The following is a 25,209-nucleotide window of genomic DNA, read 5'->3' as shown; positions in this document are numbered from 1 at the left end:
TCTGCCACCTCTGGAAAAATGACATCCTCTTCCCTTAGGATGCTCCCAGTGTGTGAGAGAACAAATGCTGCAGCTCAGAGTGGCAACATCTGCAAACTGTTGGAAATAAAGGTTTAAACAGTCGAGTGGTGTGTGCATTTTCTCCGGTGGCACACTCTCTCAAACTGTTGTCCTCTGCTAAGCAGTTGCCGACGTTCACAGGACAGTTCGATGCACAAATGCCTCGGCTGAACCACGTCAGCCTAAAACCACCTTGCAGAGACATTGTGCGGCGGAATTACAGGACGGTTACCTGAGTTACTGGCAAAAACATGCTATGCGAATATATGTGCACTTAAATAGGTGTTTCTGAAAATATAGATAGCACTCTGAACAGCACAAGCTTTCTGAAAGCATTTATTTATGGGTCTGGGTGACAAGCTCTCAGACTGTGTGTATCCGCAGGGGTTATGGTGGCTCCGGAGAAGCTGGGGGTAGATTTCCTTACCTGGTGGTGAACCCCGTGGATCTGGGTTACTCAGATCGGCGTCGTCATACTCCTGCTCTAAGATCTTTTTTTCCACACCCTACAATCTTCACCGTCAAAGGCGTTTGGGAGGTGGAGGTGACGGGGTCTCTCTCCTTCCCCAGCGTCCCCGGGCAGGGCGCAGGCAGCCTGCCGGGCGGGTGGGTGGCCCGAGGGGAAGGCGCCTGAGAGAAGCTCTCTGGAGCTCCTGCTGAAACCCACAGCCCCCGAGAGCAGCACGCACGGGACGGGAGGGAAGAAGAGAGGAGATGAGGGCAGGCGACGCCCCTCACCCCCGCCACGACGGGAAGGCTCGGCGGAGGCGCCGCGGCTGCCAATGGGGCGGGCGCGCTGCGCCGCCAGGAGGCGCTGCGGTGCCGCTGCCGTCGCCGCCGCGGGTGGGGGGGGGTCGCCGGGTGCGGGGCGGCGGGCAGGGTGTGGGGCCTGTGTCAGACGACAGCGGCTGTCGGGGCCGAGCTCCGGGCTCTGCCCTGCCTCGGGGGCGGGACGCTGCGGGGGCGCACGGCGGGGCAAGGGGGCGAGAGGAGGATGGCCCCCTCGCAGTGAAGCCGGCGCAGGGAACGGCGGGCGGGGTGGGTGGTGCCAACCCTCCCAAATGGTCTCTGGCGCTAATGCCGTTTACTCTGCCGCTGCGCAGGAGTCCTTGCGAGTATAATTCACCTACGACTGTCTTCAGCAGGAAAGAGGCTAATCCCATTTCGAGACTTACCGGCCCCGCCGCGAGCAGGCGAGGCGGCGGCGGCGGCGGCAGAGGTGGGCGCCGTGGGCCTGGTCCGTGGGCCGTGCCCCAGCCCGGCCGGCCCCCGCCTGCCGCAGGATGCCCGGTGAGTACCGCGGCTCCGGCCGCCGGGCTCTGCCCGAGGGGCTGCCGTCGCGTTTCGCAGGGCCTCGCTTCCCTTGTGTGCAGCGGCCTCTCGGGGACAGCGCAGGCCAGTTTCTCGCCCCCCGCCTACCCCAGGGCCTTTTCCCTCCACGCCACCCCGACGCGGGTAGGGGTTTCCGCTGTTTAGTTATCAGCAGAGCACTGGAGGGGAATTAGCAGTCTCAGATTAGGGTTTAAACCATCTGGCCGGTGGGATGAAAGAGCTAAACGCGTTGATGCGCTCTGCTTGTAGGCACAGGTTGGCCTACCCAGGCCTCCGTGCCTTTCCCTGGGATCTGCAGGGTGAGGGGCTGCGGTGGGCTCCCTTCGTCTGAGGCCAATTCAGAGAAACCCTTCTCACGTCCTTTCTTACGTAGCAGCGGTATTGGTTTTATTAGGTTATCCTTAAAGCTATGAGGGACTGATTTTGGGCTAACCACTTGGGGTGAGTGCGGGTGCTGTTCCGTTTCTCGAACGTGCTCCCACAACTGAGGGAGAAATTTGGGCGGTAGACCCCTGACGCTGGGTTCACTGAACCATTTGAAGGGTGCCGCAGATGTACCTTCCTCGGGTATTTGGCCTGCTGTATCCCGAGTTTGCGTTAATGTCTGTGGCACCTCAGAGACAGAGGAAGATGCAGAAAGGGAGCCTGCAAATTAAAGGATTAGAGGATCGTGGTTTTGCTTGGGTTGATTCTTTTTTTTTTTTTTTTTTTTTTTTTTGGAAAGACTGGAAACGTTTAGCTTAACATAGCAAGTCCTCTGTGCTGTCTTTGAATGGCTTAAGCAATTATCACTAATTTTTTTTCAAACTGGTATGTTTCTGTTTTGGAACTAGTTCTGGGTGCTATGTGTTACGCTTATTTGCATGTTATAATACAGTTGCGTTTGATGTTTCCTAAAGATCAAGTACTGTCTGTTGAATAACAAATTGCAGGGTCTTGAAGCAGAATGTAACTGTTCTTAACTGAGAGATACATAGTAAAAGCTATACAAAATGAGAAACAAGTCCTCTTTCTGTAGCCTTCCAAGCTTACAGTTGAAATCCTGTCTACTAAAATTCAGAATTGTTTTAACAAAGGATAGGAGAGAATTTGGTTTTGGATCAGGCAGAACTTCATTACACCAAGAGAAATATTACATGCCATCAAATGTCAATTCACATTTGTTATAAAAAGGTCTATGTAAAGATGTTGGCTTTGTCATCTTCATCAGCAGTGTAAATGTTTCTACTGTTGGACCCAGACTTAGGAAGCATGGGAATAAAAATTGACAGCTGTCATTTATTTACTATGACAGGAATTGGTTCTTTTTTTTTTTTTTTTTTTCTGAAAACTTGCATAATAATTTCTGATGGTGGCCTGATGTAAGTTATTGTTTTCTGACATCATTATTCATTATTCATTTTACCTACTTATAACAAGATAGTTCTTGGCTGCTTTTAAGGTTGCGGGTGTCAGCTGGAGCAGAGCTTTCTGTTCCAAGTGCTTCTGATATGGTCGTGCTAAGTCAGAGAAGTGAGAAGACCTGTAGCTCTATCTATCTTTGCAGTGGTCTAACACATCTTCACTGAGACATGCTTCTGGGGGAAGATGCACAGGGACCTATGTGTGGGAGGGGGAGTAACAAAATTGTTTTTGGGAAATGTGATGTGAGTGGGGGCTGTGTTATGTCACTGTTGCTTGGGATTTCAGACGGGTGCTTTGGGCTCAGCGGGTACAGGTCCAGACTGCAGCCTGCCCATCCTGCAGATTGTGTCTGAAGTAAAAGAGGAGAGGTGACAAAAGAGCAACAGATGGTGCCAGAGAGGAATTTACGAAAGCAATGGTACCGTGTTGGTTAATATGAACGGCAGTACACAGTGGGGACCTATCCAGCCTGTTGGAGGCTTTTAGCTATTAGTTTATCTACTTTTATTTTTACGCCTAAGATGGCAGTGTGTTATTTAGAAAATACTTGTAGGAAAGTTGTGGCATATGAGTCTCTGGTCTCCTATTGCAATTTTGGAGTGAGTAACTTGGCAAATTTGAGTGGTTACTCTAGGAGCCACAGCTAAAGCACATCTAACCTTTCTCTATCAGAAGAAAGACCAAAATATGTTTAAAAAGCTATGTCTAGTGGATTATGGAAAAAAAACCCCACCACCCTACTTAAACTTGTCTTGAAGCTGTCAGGTGCATGTGGTTCATTCAGGGCTTGTTATTATGAGTCTTTCAGTGGGTACCTGGTGTTTGTTCATTCCCTCTCTTCTTTTTTTTTTCTTTTTTTTTCTTCACTTTGAACATCAAAGTGAGACACCACCCTGTCTGCTTGCTAGTGTGGATTCCAAGTAAGGCTTTTAGCTGCCCTAGAATTGGTTTTCAGGCCTGTTGAAGAATTTTTCCTCCGGTGGTGTCATCAGGGGTACTACAGCTATGAGTAAGTAGCATAAGAAGTTGGTAATCTTGGCTAAAAGATTGTAACGAGTTTCACATAAAATCACTCTGACGGTAGCGATTCACATTACTTTTGCTGTCTTTTCTGTGTTGCTCTCTGTAGCTGCAGAGCAGGCTCTAAAATAACTTACCAGAGTTATTAGCTTGAAAATCGTTGGTTTGTTCCGAGAAACTACTGTTAGGTATTAAAGCTGAGGACCCACTGCTGATGAGAATGATTTCTAAATTTGCATCTTCGTGTGCTGTCCACACAAGGGAAATGAGTAAGTTTATAAATTCATACGACGTGGCTTTGATATGATTCTAGTCATAGAGTTACTTGTCTCATAATTCACTGAGAGTCAATGATACTAGCCATAGGGTTCCACAGCTTGAAAACAATTTGCTTAAAAACTTAATAGTGTTCACACTAGGTGTTTTCCATGAAAAATCCTATGGTCATTCAGCACAAAGAATTGAAAGTTATGCATAAAGCTGCACTTGATGCTTAAAAAAAATCCAATTGCAATGAATTTTAAATACCTACACCTTTGGCTTTCAAACTTAAAAGATCAAATCTTCTTTTGCAGCTTAAAGTCAGTGAGTGAAGCCCTGTGTAAGTTAGATTTAATGCAGCATTGTCCTTGATTTCAACTAAATGGGAATTTTCAGGTAAACTGTTTACTTTCACAAGTTTATATGAAAATCTGATCCTTAACTTTCAGTTATAAAAAATAAAACATTTATTTATAGGGACAGAGTTCCAAAGAACATCATAAATGAGGCAAGTCAAGTAACACTTTTTCCTTGAAAAACAGGGATTAGATGAAAGGACAAGTAATGATAAAACCTTTTGATTTTAAACCCTCTATGGATCCTTAATGGGTTAGTGATGCCCCTGTATGATTTAAAAATAGCTAGGATACGCTTCTGTCTTTGTAGCAGAAATATTTTAATGTTGCATGGTTTCAGTCAATATTTATTTATTTATTTATTTATCTCTGTAATGATTCACTCTTTTAAGAAGGCCGTAATATGCATCCCACATCTGATTCTCAAAATAGACAAGTGGTTTCTTTTCAGTGTGAGGTATTAGCAAGAGTTTCTCAGAAGCTGCATTTGTTTGTCTGTTTCCTTCCTTGTGGTTCTGACCACAACTTTAGCCTGAGTGGTACAGGGCAGGAAGGTGTATGTAGGATGTGGCAATTTGCCATACCAACTTGCTGAACTGTTTGACGAGTAGCTTGTGTATTTTTAGATGTATTACTTATATAAAGATTCAACTTCTGTTGCTAAAAGAATTTGCAGAAGCAATAAGAAGATTATGTGTTCAGTTTTGTGGTTGTTATTTAAGACAGTATTTCAAGATTTAAACTCCCACTTGTTTCACAGTTTGCTTTTTGTATTAATCTACCTCCCACGTTCCTCTCAGTAGTTGTTTTATTACCTTTACTTGGCTGAAGATGCCTGTTGCCTAACACAAAAGTGCTTTTCTTTGCTGACTCTGTGTGTTTTTCAAGAATAATTTCATTGCTGAAGTAGCCTTCAGTGTTTTTTTTTTGTTTTGTTTTTTATGTATGCTTGTATTTATTTGTTTAACCTTTTGGAAAAATTGCAGTATGAGCAGTTTAGTGCAAAACTCTCCTTTTAAATCACTCCATGTAAGCTACCCCCGATACATTGTTTTCTGGAACTTGCTCGAGCTGTTTCGATAATGGGAGATTTCAAAACTTCTTTTTTTCATTTGCCTTTTCTGGAAATTGTAATTTAAAATGTTATTGGACTTTGCTGACCTGAGGGACCTGCAAACTATTTTAAGTTTGGATGCATGATTCAAGTTTTTTCCCCAAGCTTAATGCTACTGGGATTCTCCTGAGGTGCAGGGATCTCCTGCAAGGCCCACAGACATTGATTCGAATTCAGGTCTGGTGGGAGATGAGTGGGAGGCAGGGCAAAAAGGGAGGAAGAAGATAGCACACCCAGTGGGTATGTGCTTTGCTCTGGATTTGGAGGACAAGAAAAATGAAAATATTTAGTACCTGACAGCTTGTCACTGGCACCAACCATACTTCATTGCCTATCTTGATGGTAGGTTAGAGGTTTGAACTCATTCATTTTGGCAGCCTCTGGCTGAGGCAGCCATGAGGTCATTTGTTGAGTTCTCTGCAACTCGTCCTGTGAGATTCTTTCCTTGCGTCTCTCTCAGAGCCTGGAAACTGTATGTCAGGATGTTTTTGTTGTTGTTAGTGTTTGGTTGCTTTAATTTATTTAACATAATTACTTGTCCCTTAAGATGAGGATGGTTTTAAACAAGTAGTTCAACACAAGTATTTATTGAAGCTCTGTAGAGCTCAGTGGAATTCCCCTCATCTGCGTGACCTGCTCATCTTGTTCTGGTTAATTTTGCAGCCTAGAAAGCTGAGGTCTTCCTTCTGTTCCTTCTGCTCACCTTGCTGAATTGTAGGTTCTGACCCTCCCCAGAGGAACCCCAATAATGGTGGTTCTGTCAGAGGGCAGAGCTGAAGAACCAACCCCTGGTGATACTGCCATAGGCCTGGTATCTCTACAAAATATGCTATATCTGCTATTGTGCAGGAGCGTAGCTTGCTTTCTTTTTTATTGTAACTTTTTTCCCACATGTTTCTTGACAATGAGGAACACTCCTGATTTTCTTGGAGTTAATTGAGGTAGGGATACTTGGCTTCTGGGAGATGTACCAATCTCAGTAGCAATTCCTCTGCATTCATTCAGCCAGCAACAGTTACCCCAGTACAAAGAGGACAGAACAAAGAATAATGCCTATTGTGTTGATTCATTGAAGTTGAGGAAAGAAGGATGTTTCTGGCTAGCATGTTTTTTTCCTTAGCTTTTGGCACTGTAGAAACAAGAACATTTTCCTTATCAGTTGGATTATACTATGTTAGTTAAATGTAAAATCAAATACTTACAGATCGACTTTTTTGATTGACATTATGTTTAAGTAATAAGACTTAGGGAATTATTTGTTCAAAGCTGGTCTAAAAACTTCATACCTGTTATTATGTAAATCAGGCAAACAAAAAAAAAACCCCACAAGATTCAGAAACATACATTCTGCAGTCACTTTCACTGGATTTTCTATTCAGTTGTGTCTTCTGGGGGAGTTTGGGAAAGACAAGAGCTTATCACAGGAACTGCAGGTTGTTATAAGCCGTAGCCTGTTGGTTAGCTGGAGGAGGGAGATTGTAGGAACTTGCCAAAAGAGCTTATGTTAAAGCTGTAAAGTGACTCTTCTGAATATTTGCTCACAGTAACGGATCAAGCCTTTGTGACCCTTGCTACCGATGATGTGTACTGTCAAGGTGCTCTGGTTCTTGGACAGTCATTGAGGAACCATAGGACATCTAGAAAATTGGCAGTACTAATTACACCAGAGGTTTCCAACGGGATGAGGTAAGGATTCATGTATTTTTGGAGGTTGATATTGTGGAAGAATAAGCCACAGCATGAAAGATTTTAATAGGCTTCCTGTGGATTTTACAGCATTACGTCTAGAAGTTGCCCCTTGGCTAGCGATTTCTGAGAGAAGTCCCAAATAATATCTGTGATAAGATTGTAAGCCTAATAAGAATTCACTGGCAGAAGTACAGCTTGTGGCTGGAAGTCGTTGTAAGCCCGTAATTTGGAACATAAGCTGAAAGTTTGTGAACTAAGGTTTTGCTGTCTTGCTTTTGAGCCAAAATAAAGGCAGTACTCTTTTTTTCCCCAAGTGTTTCTCTTCTTAGAAAAAGCAAGATATGTCACATCAGAACTCTCCAAAAACCTTAGAGGCTCAGTTTCAGATGACTGATCTTCCTAAAATATTGGTGCATGGCTGTCATGATGAGAAATTAATTTATTCCTCTTTTTTTTTTTTTTTTTTTTAATCGCTTTCCAATTTGAGTTGTGATTTTACAGGCACTACAGAGTTGCATGTACAGAAATCTCATTAGATCTGTTGAACACAAGCCCTGTTATTTGGATGACTATGTTGCTTATTAAAAGGAACACGACATGCCATAAGTACTTAAACTCTTCTCCTATGGCTTAGGAAGTGTGCAAGCTCCTTTTTTTTCTATATGCCATGTGACAGTATTTGCAATGCATCTGGCTCAAGAAATATATTTTCCCATTTTTTTTTCTGTAATTAGATGTACATAAATCTGTTTTAACAGGCTTTTAAAAAATTGATTTTGTCAGCGCACTGCAACCTTCCTGAGGAAATGCTGTATATTTTTGTTACCTGGGTGTTTATGAAGTCAATCAGTTTTTTCACCTCCATTCAGTGAGGGGAAAAACCTTTCTAGTATTTTTTTTAATCAAGGGGAGGATTTTTAAAAAAGTACACCACTGAAATATTGTTCGAAAAGAGCTGTACCTACTCTTGATTCTTTCCCAGTTAACTCCTGACCCTTGAAGATCAGTCAAGCAAAAGCTAATTACTCTGAAATCTAGCTAATCAGCACAAGCTCTTCTTTGTTGTGTTTGTATGACATCCAGGACTTTGTAGTTAATAGTGTAATGTAAACAAGTAAGCTGTGTTTAAAAGACTTTCGTCTTGTGTCCTGAAGCTAAATGACTGACTTTGTTATCACCTATAAAATTCTCATGGAAGACATGCATAGCAAAAATATGTCTTCCTAAGTCTCATTTGAGACAACTTGTAGTAGTGAGCAAGTCTATGTTGCCTGTTTTAAAAGGTGCAGTTTTGAAGCTGCATTTACTTGGGCACAGTAGGTGCAAGTAACTGTGCTAACAGTGCATGCTGCATCCTGCGCAATGCACACGGAACACAATATGATGGTGTTTTTCAGAGAGAATTGTGCAGAATGTAAGCTGCTTTTATTTCTGTTGGTGTTTCTATAGGTGGCAGTGCATAAAAGCATATATTCTTGGTTCATTTGCATAGCGACACCTGCAACTGAATACACAACTCAGAGCAGCTCACCAGCTATCTACTTCTGGGTTGTGTGCCTTGCAGTGATTTTTATGTGTAAATTTAACCATAGCAAAATAGCACATCTTGGCAGGAATAACCTGTTTAATAAGCTTGCCTGTGTATGTTTTTAGCTAAACTATTGCCACTACCTAGTTGAAGATGTCCCTGCTCCTTACAGGGGGTTTGAACTAGATGACCTTTAAAGTTCCCTTCCAACCCAAACTATTCTATGATTAAGTAACTAAAATAAGGATCGGTTTCTCCGCCAGACATCACCTGTCGCTTTTGAGATGTGCTGGCCCCATAGTGGAAGAGGCAGTGGTTTATGGCCTGATTGATAGCGGCCACTTCAGTAGACTGTTTACAAGAACATTTCACTTTTGACTTCTCATTCTAATAAATCAATCTAGCCTTTGTTATGGTCATTAAAAAATGTTGTAATAAAAAATGTGTCACTGTTTTCATGCCAGAAGTGAACTCTGATGAACGTCTCTAAATTCCCTTCTTTCTCTCCACTGCTTGCTCTGGGAGGTCTGTTCTCCGCAGCGTGTTTGACGAAGTAATCGAGGTGGATACGCTTGACAGTGCTGACTCAGTCCATTTGGCTCTGATGCAGAGGCCAGAACTGGGTGTAACCTTCACTAAGCTTCACTGTTGGACTCTTACTCATTATAGCAAATGTGTCTTCATGGATGCAGACACATTGGTGAGTAGAGTGAGAACCGTGGAAACATTTGCATCTGTCTTAGAGCTACTCTGGGTGTGGGATGCTTCCTCATTAGGCAGCCTACTGGCCTATGAAGTGACCAGATTTTGCTGCTTGGTGGTCACAAGGTCGCAGGAGCTCCAGCTGGCATGTTTTGGCAATGCTCACAGTTTTGCTGGCTGCATAGAAGTAACTCCTATTTTGAGAGTAGCCTCAGGACTGTCCTCGAAAGGTCACAAACATGCTCTATGCAAATGGGCTTCTGACATGTTTAAAATAGATCTCTGTCATATCCCTTCATTTGGACTTATTCTGGTCAGGAAGGCAGGACAGTTTTAACATGGAAGTATGGTGTGTTATAATATCTAAAGGGACCTTCTGCAGGGTCTCTGAGGCTCATGAAGTAATTTCACAGGATTCGTGCTTTTATCAGAGAAATCATGGAGAACCACAATTAATGTTATCTTATTTATATTAAAAATAGAGGTTCTTACCCCTAGCATAATTTCATTGCCACTTCTTTCATGCTCTGCAAGCCATATGCTTGGCCCAACTAGCAATTTACTCCATTAGTACTGATTTAGCTGTTCTTGTTCCAGAAAAACATTTGCTCTAACAATTTTTCTTTTTTTCCTGCTTTCTCTAAGGTGCTTTGCAATGTTGATGAATTGTTTGATCGAGAAGAGTTTTCAGCAGCTCCTGATTCTGGCTGGCCTGACTGCTTTAATAGTGGTGTATTTGTGTTCCGACCTTCTTTGAAAACTTACAACCTACTGCTCCGGTTTGCTGCCGAACATGGCAGCTTTGATGGTAAGGGGCGAGGCGTAAGGGATGAAGTGCAAGACATTCAATTCCTTCTCAGTAAGCTGTTTGTCCATAGCTTCCATGCTGTCTGGCAGAATGGAGGAAGGCAGGAGTTGTCTGGGCTTTACGTAGTTGTGCCCTCACAAAAATTGAAGGTGCAGACCTTTGCCTCTTACACTATAGTTAAGACCTATTGACTTATTTTTGGCTGTGCCTCCCAGAAAAGGGCAGTGAAGGGACATTGTGTCTGAGTCTTGCTCAGTAAGTTTTAATTTTGCTGTCTGGTTTAGGAGAGGGAAATACAGCTGATCTTCAGTCTTCTGCTCTGAGGGAGACCAAACCCCTTTCCTACTCCTTTCCTCATATGTTACAGTAGGACTCCATTTACCCTGAACTTGCCCCGGAGTGGTTCAGGTGTTATTTGCTTCTGCCTGCTCACATTACCATTTTGTCAAGTCCAAGTTTCAGTCCTGTGAATACACCAGTCTCACTCCCATCCTTGGATGTGAAATTTTGACATAAATTTGAGTGTACACATAAGTATGCTAATATTATTTTATATATTCTTTAGGGGGTGATCAAGGCTTGTTGAATAGCTTCTTCAGCAACTGGGCAACAGCAGATATTGGCAAACACTTACCTTTCCTCTATAACTTAAGCAGCAGTGCTGTATACACCTATGTTCCTGCTTTCAATCAGTAAGTAGTAACGCTTCTGACTGACTGCAAACCTCTGTAGTTTGTTAACAAACATCCTATTATAAGAGATAATAATAATGGCATATTGTGTTGATTATAAATTACAGTAGTCACAAGCGGTGTTATGTAAAAATCATGCAGTAGAAGCTTAACTACAGTATGAATCTCTTGCACTTTGACACAGAGTGAATCCCAGAGTTATCTGCACTGTCCAATATGTTGGAAAACAGTTGTTGTTGTTTTTAATTTTTAAACCATTTCTTAGGTTCTTCCATGGCACAAAATTTGTGCTAGTAATTATATGACTTTGGACAATGCTGTTAGCAGAGAAACTTTTCTGTCAGAAGGCAAGCTGGATTTAGGGTGTTATAAATTACTGTTCCAGTTGCACAAAACATTCTTACTGGAAGGTGAAATTAGGACAATGTAATTATTAGTAATTTTTAATATGGCATCAGTAATAACCAATTTGGTTGATTCAGTGTTTTAAGTGGTTTTTATTTGTTTGTGAAAAGAGCATGCAGGAGGACTGGAAAAGGTAGTGCATGAGCCTGTCAGTTTCCTTCATGAACTTTTGCTACTAAAATCAGCAGCTGGAAGCAAATGGCAATGCAGCCTTTTGTTTTCTGTATGCTAAACAAGATACCTTAAAGTATCTAATGAGATAGAAAAAATATTAATATAGATACTCATATTGAATGTGTTGCTGTTGTCAAATGTCAAAATTAGTTCACTAGTGAGAGTAAGCATGTTTCTTTAGCAGTTTATATGGGCTAAAAAAATATTTAATGTATAGACCTGTATGTTTAATCTCTATAGTTTTGGTAGAGACGCCAAAGTTGTTCACTTCTTGGGAGCAACAAAGCCCTGGAACTACAAATACAACCTTCAAACAAAGAGAGTTATGCAGGATGGCACCACCTCTGCATCTTTTCATCAGCTGTCATTTCTTGCCCTCTGGTGGAATATATACAGTGCCAGTATATTGCCTTTGTTAGAAAAACTTCAAAAGATGGAAGAATCAGAATCTGAGGAATGCAAGGTAACTAATAAGGAGCTAGGAGGAATATGCTGGAATCACAACAAAAATTCTGAAAATTATGTGTTTGCTAGAGGAAGGAATTACATGGAAAAACATAATATCTGTTGATTGGTAGTAGCAGTGATTGCTTCCAGAAACATCAAAACTAGCAGTTTAGGAAGGATTTTTAATACTTCTGGCTTTCCAAAGATTTTACCTCCAGCTGCCTTCTTATTTGATGAAGAGTTTGTATGGGAATATATGCGTATGGATTCTGCAAATTAAACACAAAGTATGATACATATTAGTTAGAGAAGGTGATAATCTGGCTCTGAAACAAGCAGACGTTTGACTTTTGGAAGCTAAGTTGATGTAAACTGTCAAAATAACCCTTGAACTATAGTAAAATTTACCTTTTCAGAACTGCATTATAACTGGTTTTATGAGGGTCATAGTAAATAAATCAGATTTGTAAAGGCAGTGTTAATTACATTTAGGATGTTATATACAGTACTAATACATCATCAAGCATTTACTGAGCTTTTATTTTTTCCTTCAAAGGAAGTACAGCAAGGTATGATTTCCATGACTAGAATTAAAAAATCTGTTGATAAATAAATGATTTTTTTGGAGACTAGCAGCAAAAAGTAATGATTAGGAGAAGTATGATTTTAAATTTTTTATCTAGAGATGAGAACTTAGATCACTTTCACTTTTTTTTTAGTATTAGACTATTACCATCATTGAACTAATTGCATAGTCCCATAAGATCAGTTGGACAATTACCATCAAAGCCCCAGAGAGGAATTTGATTTGTTAACCTCATGACAAACTAGAAAGCAAAGAAAGGAATGAGTTTTTGATCTCATGCTTTAACATGTTTTAATTTTTAAGAAATGGTGCAGTAAATAAATATTTCAGCTATGCTAACATGAAGGTGGAATTACCTCCTGATGATGCTGGCATACTCATGATTGCAAACATCTAAACTGCAACATGCTCTGAATATGGGATCACAAACTTTTTTTTGCATTTATTAATGTATTCCTTTAATGGTAAAATCCCTGTAAGTAATTTAAACTGTTGTAAATAAGATACTAATTTCCTGCAAAATTGTATTTCAGTGGTGAGATGTTAATTTTTTTTTTCTTAGCACACTTTCAATGGAGTTGAAATTACTCTGAAAAAGGTCAGTCCTTTTGTGGCCAATTCGCTGCAAATGCCTGTGCTTCCAGAACAGACGTATGAAGTATATCCCACAGCGCATTCACCTGAGGAACTCACTCTCAAAGCTGTAAGTATGTTGTATTTTACTATATGCAGTAAAAAAGTTAAATGGTATACTAAAAGGAGATTTTAAAATTATACTGAGATTGTATGTTCTTCAGTTTAGCTGTAGCTATTTAATTTTCTTGCTAGCATCAGAAATAGTCTAAAGATTTTATTTTCTTTAATCATTAGTCACGCCTGTGTGATGTCACTGGAGATTGAAAGAGTTTTCATTGAATTTTACGAAGATTGCTTATTGAAAGCTGTTAGGTACTTAATAAAGTGTAGAACAAAAAAAAAATATGTTACCAGAGTAATCTTTTGGATATCAATACTCTTGTGGATTAATATATTTAAAACTAGAATCCTTTCTATCACTCCTCTGTAGAAATTACTGTCGCTTTTCCTGAAAGTATTGACTTGGAAAACTGTTCCCCAAATTTCTGTGATCTGGGTCACAAGAAGTGTCTTAAAACAATCCACTGATGAGCACTGCAGGGGTCCTAATCATTTTGTCACTCTTCTTGTATTTATGTGTTTGTATTTAGGTGTTTTTGTTGCACTGACTCCTCTTATTTTATGCAGGAATTAAGTTGGACATAATAGCACAAGTTTTCGGCAGGTGTAAGACATTACGTGTTATACGATAAAGCATTCTACAGCGAGGCACAATTGGGAGAAAATAGAATTAATATTCTGATGTCATCTACTCTTGTAAATTGTTGTGGACTACTCTCTAGTAAGATGAAGTCAGTTTTTATTATGTTCAGTGTTTCATCCCTTTAGACTATAGTTAGTCCATAAAGTAAAACTGTAGCCTTCCTTCCTTTCTTTTCCACCCTGAGTGTGGAAGGGCTGAAGGAAAATTGCAGACTTTCCAGCTATATAACACAAGAATAATTTATTTGCAAAGGATGTGTTATCTTGTGCGCCTCATGCATCTCACTCCATTGGAAAAGCCCAAACCAAATAGGGACACATTTTCAAGATGTTTGTGTGGAGTTAAAAAAAATAATAATGTTCACTTAAAGTAGTATTATTCCATTTTTTTAAAATTATTTCTTAATTACAGTACAGTAGGATTGGTTTATCAGAAGATCATATTAACTAGAAATAAATAGCCTGATTCTTTTCTTACTTAGGAACACCATAATTCCACTTCTTGTTGCTTAGCTTCAGCAGTCTTGTGGGATTGTTTTGGTTTTAGTGGGAAGAAACTTCACAATGGCGTCTGTCTACTCATTTATGTTTTAATATCTGGGAAAGGCAAATATTTTGGGCAGTATTTTTTGAGCAATCTGTTTTTCCTCTGTTTTGGAATACATTGTTCTGCTCTCGTTCTATACATATAAAAGCTCATGACTTACAGAGCAAACTATTGTCCTAAAATGAGATTTTTCTTACTGAAGTTTGGCCTCATGAATGGTAGGCATCTACTGTAAGCTACCTTTCCAGGCTGTTTCTGTAGTCACTGAAGAATGACAGCCACACTTGAACCTACTTTAGGATGAGATGAGCTGTCCTCTGGAGGTACTTATCCTAGATTGATTATAGTAGGAGCTTAAATTCAATGCCATTTTGGTAGCTAAAGCTGGGTGAGATGAATTTTGTCCTTGGTGATAACATGTTTTATTCCTTTTCCTCCCATCCACTGCTTTCCCCTACCCCAAGACTGAAATCAATTTGTATTGTATGAATTCTGATGATAAGGAAACTATGACAAAAATTTCTCTTAATAAAACCTCAGTGGCTGTATTTTAGCAACCTGTATGTGAAGTTGAACAAAGTGGTTCTAACGTCCATCTCGCTGAGCCTGACAGACCTTCAGAACAACTTGTATTTCATCCTGCGTTTCAGGAAACCTCAGATCTGGTATATGTAGCTTTCTGTATTGTACATCTGTTGGTAATTGCATGTATGTCTGCTGCCAACATAATTTTGGGAAATCTCAACTAATTATGATGCAATTAATCTTTTAGCTATGTAATTCCGTAACTGCTTCCGGTACTGTGGTATGATCCCTTTCTAGTTTTCACGTGTCTGTTTTCCTGTGCTAGCCCCCAAGTAACAAAAGCATGGTGTTAATTTTAGCTCTCCAATACTAATAAAAGCAAAGCTCTTCAGGTTTTTTTTGGTTCTGTTTTGGTGGGGTGGATAGAGTTGGCTCCTTTTTGTTTCAGTGGGGTTTTTTTGGTTTGGTGGGTTTTTTTTTTGTTTCGGGGTTTTTTTTTTTTGTTGTTTTTTTTTTGTTTTGTTTTGTTTTAACCTGCTGAGGTGACGTTTCCAAGCAAGTAAAATATGAATGTAGAGTGAGCCAGGTATGGAGCTTAAGCTACTAGGCTTTCCTTTGTGAGCTTGTGCTGCATTTATCTGTGGGCAGTGTGACAGCAGTGCCAGACTTGGGGCTGATATAGGTGACAGGGTGTCAAGGACTCGCACCTTGTAAGGTACACAACACAGCCATTTTCCTAATGAGACCTTTTGTATGATTGTGAAGTACCACAGTGTAATACTTTTAAGACTGAGAAACAAAACTGTAGGTGAAGCTGTAGCTCCTATGCAGCCAGGGGTGTTTGGGCCCTAGCTAAAATTTTTTGTTTATAAAAACATGATGATTCCTGTCTTCTTGTTAATGGCATCCAAAGCTGGTGATAAGTCTTGCCAATGGTAAAGAAAGGAATCATCATGCATTACTGAAGTTATGTGTATACAAAGCCTGAAAATTAAATACCAAGTATTGTTGCATATTTGCATATATATGGAGCAAGCATGCTCTTCAGTGTGTATATTAATGTTTGAAGTCATGTACGCAGTGGGACCCAGGTGGGGATAGAGATGGAAGGACGCAGTTGCCTAGGTATGTAGTGTCACGTTGGCTGTTTGAAGTACCTTACCTGGTCTGCAGGTGCAGGTCTTGCACAAGTCCTGTGCCTTATCCGCCCCAAATCAGCAGATGTAATGGATCTTCCAGGGCATTTAGGTAGTTTAAGCCACTGATTCCTACCCATTAAGTTCTGTTCTGAAATATTCTTATACTGAATTTGTGAAAGCTTCACTGGAAGGTCATTCTGGTTTATTTCAATTTTGTTTATAACATCAGATGAATTGTTTGCTTGAAGCCTCTTAGAGGCTGTGACTATACGAAGCAGAAGTTTGACACTTAAGGTTTAACTTCATAGCACTAAAATGAGAACAGTCAAATGACTATTTTCCCACTGTTCTGCTTCTTCCCACAGAATGAGGTCACACATTATGTTTCAGAGCTGTCTATTCACTTCAAACCAGAAGAACCAAGTCCAGAAGATGAAAGGAGAAAATGGGAGGAAGGGCGCATGGACTACATGGGGAAAGATGCTTTTGAACATATCAAAAAGAAATTGGATACATTTTTACTTTAAGATGGAGTGTACTGTAATGGCCATCACGATCTATGTTTCTTCTATAAATGCAGTCCTTGAATACTTGGCTATCTTTATAGTTTATTTGACACCAAAGTTAGAGGTAGATACGGATCTTCATATATTTTGGGGGAAGATTAACAGATACAGACTCTTGTTTTTTAACTGTTACATGTGCCTCATCTTTACTGTTATATGTGTCTCATCTTCATTATTCTCCCATAGTGCCTTCTGAAGTATAATGAATGGTACTCTCTGAGTTTGAACTCTCATATTTATCACTCTTCCTTGCTTCTCCCCGTAGCATTCTGCAAAAACAGTTGTGAGTGTGAAACATATTGGAAGTTGAGATTATTTCACAAGTTTCAAAAGTACCTTTAGAAGACACTATAAAACTATTTAAATGAAAACCTTGTTCTTGAAACCAAGTTAACACTTTCAAGAGCAACCATAGTGTAGGCTTCAATATGAGAAAAAAGTGAGAAGACTAAATCCTGACCTCACAGGAGTCCACAACAAAACTTTTAAATTTAAGTATACTTAGGATTAGAAGAAATTCAGAATTTGTCTGAGATCACTAGTGGATGTTCTCCCAATTTATTGGAAGCTGCTCAGCTTCATCACTAGCGTGATGAAGAATGGTGTAAAAGTCTCCAGATAGACTGATGATGCATGTTAACCTTTTATATTGCTACAGGACACTGTTGTTTTTTTAAAATATTGTTAGCTTTACTTGCATATTCAGAGTTGTGTAGTCAGAGGAAGAAATGCTGACGCTATGGTGTAAACCTTCTGGTGCTTTATATATATATTTGTTTACAGTATCCCAAACTGCAGTTGACAAAGGCATTCTTCTCGTTTAACATGGTTGCCCCATCGGCAGGCAGTTTGAGTGCAACTGAAAACACAATTGGCACTTGTTTTAGTAAACAGGCCCTTTGAAGATCTTTTAAACAATAGCTGTGTGTGGGAACTAATAAATCTGTGAAGGTAGCTCCAGAAAAATCTACTGATCAGACTCCATTATATTAAGCATACTTATTGGGGATTGCTTGGTGAATTTGGGTATTTATATTTGACAAATCTCAGCAAGTTTATCTTAAAAAACAAGGAAAAAGAAACACTTTGCAACAAAGAAGCTTGACAGGCATGCTAATATGACATCAGATTTGACACAGTTATTCATAATGCCACTTAATATTAGAATAAGAATTCTGCAGTGCTGATGCAGGACTTGAAACACATTTCAGTCTTAATATGTCACCAATTTTGGTACAGAAATACCTAGTGAAATAACTTGGGAATTCTGTGTAAAAAGCAATGATGTAACACTGTGCATCAGAGGGATTGCCATAGATGCTAGTGGAGAAAAAGGCAGAGTAGGAGAGAAGGATTTTTGTTTCTTTTTCCTCCATCAAAAAGGAAGGAGAGGGGGGATAATTTGTACAAATTAGGAAAACAATGAGAGTCAAAAGGTCCCTTAAAGGAAGAAAAATTATCTTTATTTTAGAATAGCTTTCTAATATTCACAGTAGTGGATTTGCTTTTACTTTTGTGAAATATTTCTGATTTTATCTAGTTCTTTATTTCTCATTTATTCCAAGCACTCATAAAGTGGGAATCTCTTTGGTGGGTCTGCTGAATTCAAGCTTCTAGTTCAAGTTAGATGTTTAGGGGCTCTGAAGTCGAAGAGAGAGATGCCCAGAAGATGATTCTTCTCAGTTTCTCTGTTGATCATAAAGGGACCCTCGACAGCCTGCCTCTCCTGGGTGGGTAACCTTTGCTTGTTAACACAGGTAGGTGCATTCTACCTCTTGTTGTGTACGGCCCAGTGCAGCACTATGTGGAGATTATAGCAGCTGCAGTGTACCCTTACTCATGTGGCATTTGATCTGCAGATTATCCCTGTTTCTTAGAGAACTTGTGCCCTTCTGAGAAGGTTCTCTATTTTATAAGTATTATTGCTAATATAATTCAAACAGTTTTTGAAGACTATATAAAACAGTAGTCAACAATGTGAACTCATGCTTCGTACAGCTGTAGTTTTTACAGTAACTACTATATCTTACTGGGCACAGTAATTAGATTATGGGAGAAAAATTACTGACATGGTGTCAGTAACTGAAAAATTTTAAAATGGGCATGTGAATGAAGTAAAAGGAGCTGTCATGGAATGCAATTGAAAGTGCTGAAATGTAAAATGGTACTATGTGTGGATTATACAATGTTTTGCAAAGAGATGTAGTACACTAATGTCATGGAAATAAAATAGAAACGGAAAGGATGTATGAAGTCGTGCTTATCAGATGATGTGGGGTTACGGGTTGTTTATGTTGTGCCAGTATTATTTGTGACTGACTGGTTACTTTAATATGTTTTAAAAAAATTTATTAAATGGCTTTTGAGACATTAGCACTACCAGCTGAGCAGAATTAAAAGGTGTGAGTTATAATTATTGCTACATACATACATAATCCTAAGCTTTAGGGTCTCTTGAATTAGCACAAGAGTAGTTGGTTTAATGTATTTCATGGAAAAGTATAGCTATGCTTAAAACCCTACCTCAGTTTTTGTGTACTGTCTTCATACAAAGAATGTTTAACTAGTTACAAGTAATGTAGTGCTGTAGTGGATTCTTGCACAGTACTGTTGTCACCGGGGTGTGAGAAGGGAGAATCTTGTGAGTGAATCCGGAATTTACAAGTGCTGTGCTTTGGGCAGTATTCTTTGCTCTTACAGACATAATTCTGAAAACTTGTGGCAACAAGCAGGTCTGGGGGTGTTAAAGACAGCATGTTGCCGTGAACCACAGGGCTGAGGTTTGCTAAGTTGAAATGTGACTTAGAAAAAAAACCTTACCAATCGTCACCTAGAATTTCTTCCATGTTAAAGTGTGGTTAAAGTGACCACAGGTATTCTTGGGTTGAAGAAAGTTTAGAAATATAGCTTTCTGGCAGCACCATTCCTCCTTAAACAAGACATATTTTCACTTTGGCAATTTGGAAAGGGACTGTAGAATAATAACCTCAATGAAATGGGGGAAAAACGGCATGGTGAAATGAGAACCACTGAAGATCTTTTTACTAGCTGGTCTGTGCAAGTGTGTGACTGAGAGTTTTGTCAGTATTGTTTAAGCTGTAGTGACCTGAGAAGCAGCTGTAAGGATTTTGAAAGGTCAGACTCTGACCTACTGCTGTGTGGCAGACTGTATTTAAAGAGGACAGCTTGTCTTTAAAACAAAACATGCTGATTCTTTTTTTTCTGTCATTTGCTTAGAGTTATTTACAGCTAGACTTAAACTTATGTACATTTGCCATAAAACAATTTTATTGGGTGCTCCTCATGTATAAACAGGAGGTGGTGGGTGTGCCACAAGGAAAATTCTTGAGAATTTTAGACATGTGGGTTAATGCGTTTTCCTAGCCTACAGGAAAAGGAGATTGTTGTTTTTGAAATACCAATTTACTTATTGCCTGGTGTCTTGTGAGGACCTTTCCAACATGGTTGTTCTTGGGAAAGAAGAAATTTTCTTTGTATCTCTAGTTCAGTAAGCTCACATCAGTTGTTTTGTAAGGCTGGTACTTGAAAAAAATGCTTAGATTTCTTTTTTTTTTTTTTTTAACCTTGTTTTTTCTGTTTATGAATGGGAGGCTGGGTTAGTAGAAGGTGACTTTACACATTTGGTTGTCTACTTGTTCAACAGAAACAAGTCTGCAGCATGTCGATTCATTCCTTAATGGGTCTGATTGTCTTGTTTTGCTAATATCTAAACTGTTTTGATACATACAACTTTGAAAATAACATGAGACGGGCCTGTTCTCTTAAGTCACATCTCTAATATTTTTACCTTTGTGTAAAGGTATTTAGGTCATTATATGGAAAAAATGTTTTATATATTGGATTGCTTTTTCCTCCCCATTTTCTCTTCATCATTTTGGGATTTTATTTCTGTGGTTGTGGTTTTTATCTTTTCTTCTTCTTCTTCTTTTTTTTTTTTTTTTTTTTTTTAAATCAGCCCTGTAAATGAGATGAAATGAATAGCAGTCAATTCTTAAATAGCCTGCAAAAATACATGTCAGTTAATAGTAGTCATTGAAATAGTCTGCATTTTCGGTCTATTGGTTGCAAAACGCTTCAGCTGAAATTCTGTTCATCCTGAGTTGACTGGCTTATAAATAATAGTTTATTCGGTGCTGACAGTTAAAAGGAGTGACACTCAAGCAATATGTTGCATCCTTGTGTAAACCTTCAACCTGTTGTAATAACAGCATACCATAATCGTAGCAAAGGTAGTTAAAAAAAATTCATTGATATATAATTTATTTTAAAACATTATAAAAACTAATTGTTGGAAGACTGTCAATGATATATTATGAATACAGGAGAACAAAAAAAAACACAGTTGCAAGCATTTTTCCTGAATTTTACTTTGACTGTTTTCAGAACCCTTTCAACTTCTACAAACTGGAGGGAAAAAAAATTAAAATTCCAAGAGAGCCAGTCTCTGACATGTGATTATTTTAATATTTTTCCCACTTCAGGATGGCATGATGTTAACTGCCTTGGAAAAGCATTTGTTCCCTTTTATGATACAGTACAGGGTTCTGAACCATGATAAATATAGGTGATATTCCTTTAGATGTGTAATATCAGACACGGGCGATTCATTTCATTTTAGAGAACTATGATTTTCAAAGCCTTCTCATAGTATTAAGTGCTTGGAACAAAACTGATTGCATATGATGGATGGGTACACTTTTGTGTTTTGTTTATTTGTCAGACTTTTTTTTTTAAATCTCCTTAAATTCTTTATGTTTCCAGCCCTTTTACTTACAGCTTTTAGACAAATGGCAGAACAGAAGCCAGGGTCATTTGGAACCTGTAATAACTCCATTTACCTCAGAAATGTGGGGTTGGGTTTTATAAATCTATTTTTTTTTTAACTTTTTCAAAAAACCTTAGTAATGTAGTAGTATGGTAATGCAAAGAGAAACTAGGTTTTTAATAAATTTGATTTTTACAGAGTTGTTTAGATGTAACATTACAATCAGAACTTTCTACAAAAAACCTCCAATATTTTATTAACACTATATATGTGTGTGTGTATTTTAACCTACAATCTGACAGTGAGCAAAAGTTGTTTGATATTTACTCTTTGGTTTTGGTCATTTGTGTAAATGCTTCTCAAACATACTCAAGAGTCCCCAGGAATTTCAAGCTGGATAAACTTTGAGCTCAAATTGATTTTTTTCAGTGTACCTGTTACACCACTATTTTGCATCCTCAAATAATGGCATCTTATGATCCATGCGCTGGCACTCTCCTGGGTCCTGGCAGAGCGTGAAGCAACGTGTCTGATATTTAAACACGGTGAAGCGAGGTCTCTTAGAAGCTTATTGTCTCACTACTGTGAGACTTGATGATTACTTTCTTGAGTCAGTCTAATGCAGCGATTCCAAATGTTATTTAATAATGATCAAACTATTTATATGGAAGTTATCTTCATACAACATGACTGGCAAACTTTACACAGTTCAGCCACTGCTCTTTCACTAAAAAACAACTTCATTTGTTACAGAGTAATGCTTCCCTCTCCATACATAGGCACATTCTCCTGTGGTTAACAGTGGCTTGGACATTTGTCAGTTGTCTCAGATTTTCTCAACAGGATGTTTTATGTGGTGCTTGCTCCCTTCTACGAAAGGAGAGCCCACAAGAAAAGACGGGAGAAAGCATATAATTTAGCTTTTATTCTTATATTCATATATTTTGCAAGAGATCGTTATAGATGATTTTTCAAGCAAACCTAGGTAACTGACTTAAGGGTTTATTTCTTTCAGTATTACTCAAATGCAAACCATTTTTGTAACAGCTTTTTACCTATTAATGTATTTTATGTGGAAATGTGCACAAGGACAACTCTGCACTATGATGTTGGGTTCACATGCTTTATGGGGAATATACATTTCCCAGGAGATCAGAACAATAGCTTGTGCAGAGCTTGCGTGCTCTGGCTAGAGTGTATACAGATGAAGAGATCAGCAACCACTCCATGGTAAGAATCTGCTGAAAACAGGTGAAATAGCTTACCTCCTTTCCCTGCTTTCCACTGTCTCCTCAAAATCTGCATTTTCTAAGATACATTTAGCTTTAGACAGTGGAAGGAATTTAGGAGTGAAAATAGTCTGCTTAGGGCATTCTTTCTTCTCTATCTCTCCCCAGTGGTTTTTGTGTTGTTTTGTTTTTTTTTTTTTTTAAGTGACAACCTATTCAGTGATTTCCTGTTACTTTGTTCTCCTTGTCTTCTACAGATTACCTCTGTAATTACTGTCTGCCCTCTTTTGCCCTCACTGTGTGGAAGATGCCCATTTTCCTGTGCCTGGTTGAGGTCTCCAAGAGTTACATGACAAAACATGGTTACTCTACTCTGCCAGGCCTGTTTCCTCCTCCTCCTGCCTGAAAGCTCCTCTGGCTTTCCACAGATGCCAGCCAAAAAAAAAAAAAAAAAAAATCTGGGTTGGATATAAAGAAGGCAGCAAATAAATTCATGTGAGTCCTTAGCATATGATTCTGTACGGCAGTTTAGAAGATTTATCTTTCGGAGGAGTGAGGTGTTGCACAGACATTTAGTGTTTAATTTTATACGGGATGATTTTTTTTTTTTCCTGTGAGGTGAAGGGCAGGCTTGCAAAAACACTCTGCTCATGTTTCTAGCTCTTAGTTTGACTTTAAACTTGTGTTGAAAGCATTCATGCTATGTTTGGAGTTAGACTTCAGGGTTTTTCCTGGTATACTGGGCTTCCCACTCTGTCAGCAGGAGCTTGGACCTATGCTTACGCGCTGCATGCGTGCTTGAACACCTTACCATCCCCTGGTAAACGCTCTAGTGTGGCCTAGTCTGGAACTGGGCGTGTTCTTGTGTATAAACGGGGTGGCCAGGTGGGGAGGGCAGTGAGGTGAACTGAGAAAAAGCTTTTCCTCACGCTTAACTGAGAATACAGATGTTGCTTAACTGACCAGCTTGACTCTAGGGAACAGTTTTTTGGCTTTGTTCCCCACTGAGCAATAAGATTTCTCCTCCATCTCTGAATTGGCCAAACTGTCTTTAAAATGCATGGTCTTTTATGCTCTCTTCTTTCTGATGAATCCAGTGAAATGTAGCTGCTCTGGTTTCAGTCCTTATCAGCCATAGAAAAATGTCAAATCTTCTGACAAGTTCTTAGCAATGCTGATGTGGATTTAAAAGCTATCAAGGAGTAAGAACCAATGTATTTTTATATACTTCTGTCAAATCTGACATTGATGTGTCCTATCAGTTTACTGTCAGATTAGCTCTTTGATTTATGTGGAATAATTCCCATGTAACTTGCTTGGTGACCTTTTAGAGGAAAGGTAAAACAGGAAATAACCTGAAGAAATGCCCAGTCAGTTTTTGGAGACTTGTCTTTGGTGCTGCATCATGGTCACAACCTCTCCTGTTTAGAGCAAAATAACAGCAATTTACTACACCGGTGACATACCGCATCAGGGGTGTAAGTCAGGAGCTTGCTTTAAAACACTGCAAAAGGCACATAGTCCAGGCACACACACACTCTTTTGTCCTGAGGCTGGTGAAAGGGCTGGGACAGCTGAGAGAGCAGCGTGCTGCTCTGGGATTATCGGCTGCCTTGGGCTACCTTGCCTCCTCCCATTTCTAAAAGGCAAAAAATGACACACAGACAACCTTGGTACTGAACAGAGCTGCACTGGTGTGGTGCTGCAAGGCGGCTAGCTTTAAGGAAACAGGTCACCTGAAGCACCTGCTGTGCTGCCCTTACTATCCCTCCCTACTTTTAAAATCTTGGTGACATTTAGCTGTGCAGTAGGAGTGAATACACAGTGTTCACGAAGGCTTAGAAGTTTGAATCTGAGTCTCTGGCACATAATCTACTTTTTTTTTTTAAGTGGAAAATGCAGGAACTTCCACTTTAAAATTGGATTTGACACAAAAACCCTGCAAGAGCATGGTTAGGATTATATATTGAGAGATGAATTTATTTAACCTGAGGGCAGCAAGAGAGGATTAGATATTTTAATTCCCTCCCTTTCACTAATGACTGTACAGAGTGCTGACACTTGTTTGGCTTGGAGAAGATGACCTGTATACTGAAGTGATTAGCATGTGCAGTGAATTATTTTAACACCTTTTACTGAAAACAAAGTGCTGTCTCACAAAACAAAGCATGTTTTTCATGGCGCATAATAGCACTCTTAGGAAATCAGGAGCATTATCACTCAAGTGGGACATGCAGCTTATGAACTGGTCTCACAGATCGTGAAATTTGGGACCTATCTTGTCAAGGCAGCTGGGTGATGATTTACAATGCTCTCGTAAACGTGGAAAGTGTATGTCAGTAGGAATTGCTGTGGTTTAGCATTTCAGAACAGCTAGATACTTCACTGCTGAACTTGAGATTATAACTTTAGCTGCCTAATTTTTAAAACATACTTGTCAGTTCATTTTTTCCTAGGAATTGTTACGATAGATAAACGAATGTACAGATGAGGCAAGAAAG

General features: G+C 39.5%; 1 protein-coding gene across 1 annotated transcript; it reads left to right on the top strand.

The window, feature by feature from the left end:
* Positions 1-1,328: 1,328 nt before the first annotated feature.
* On the top strand, positions 1,329-16,654 carry GYG2 (glycogenin 2). Its single transcript, XM_086740526.1, has 9 exons — positions 1,329-1,350; positions 7,092-7,233; positions 9,290-9,464; positions 10,112-10,274; positions 10,840-10,966; positions 11,786-12,008; positions 13,141-13,281; positions 15,018-15,128; positions 16,493-16,654. The coding sequence occupies exons 1-9, from the start codon at positions 1,344-1,346 to the stop codon at positions 16,652-16,654; spliced, it is 1,251 nt and encodes a 416-aa protein (XP_086596652.1). The 5' UTR covers positions 1,329-1,343.
* The last annotated feature ends 8,555 nt before the right edge of the window (positions 16,655-25,209 follow it).

Source organism: Chlamydotis macqueenii, chromosome 1, assembly GCF_036417535.1.
Source record: "Chlamydotis macqueenii isolate bChlMac1 chromosome 1, bChlMac1.mat, whole genome shotgun sequence".
In the NCBI taxonomy this organism is placed as follows: domain Eukaryota; kingdom Metazoa; phylum Chordata; class Aves; order Otidiformes; family Otididae; genus Chlamydotis; species Chlamydotis macqueenii.
This window is presented reverse-complemented; position numbering and strand designations above follow the sequence as displayed.

What these genes read in the sequence shown, in the direction of transcription:
- GYG2 (XM_086740526.1), top strand. An exon ending in GAGGTTTCCAACGGGATGAG is followed by an intron (nt 7,234 to 9,289) that starts GTAAGGATTCAT and finishes TTGCTCTGGGAG; the next exon opens with GTCTGTTCTCCGCAGCGTGT. An exon ending in TATGTTCCTGCTTTCAATCA is followed by an intron (nt 10,967 to 11,785) that starts GTAAGTAGTAAC and finishes TAATCTCTATAG; the next exon opens with TTTTGGTAGAGACGCCAAAG.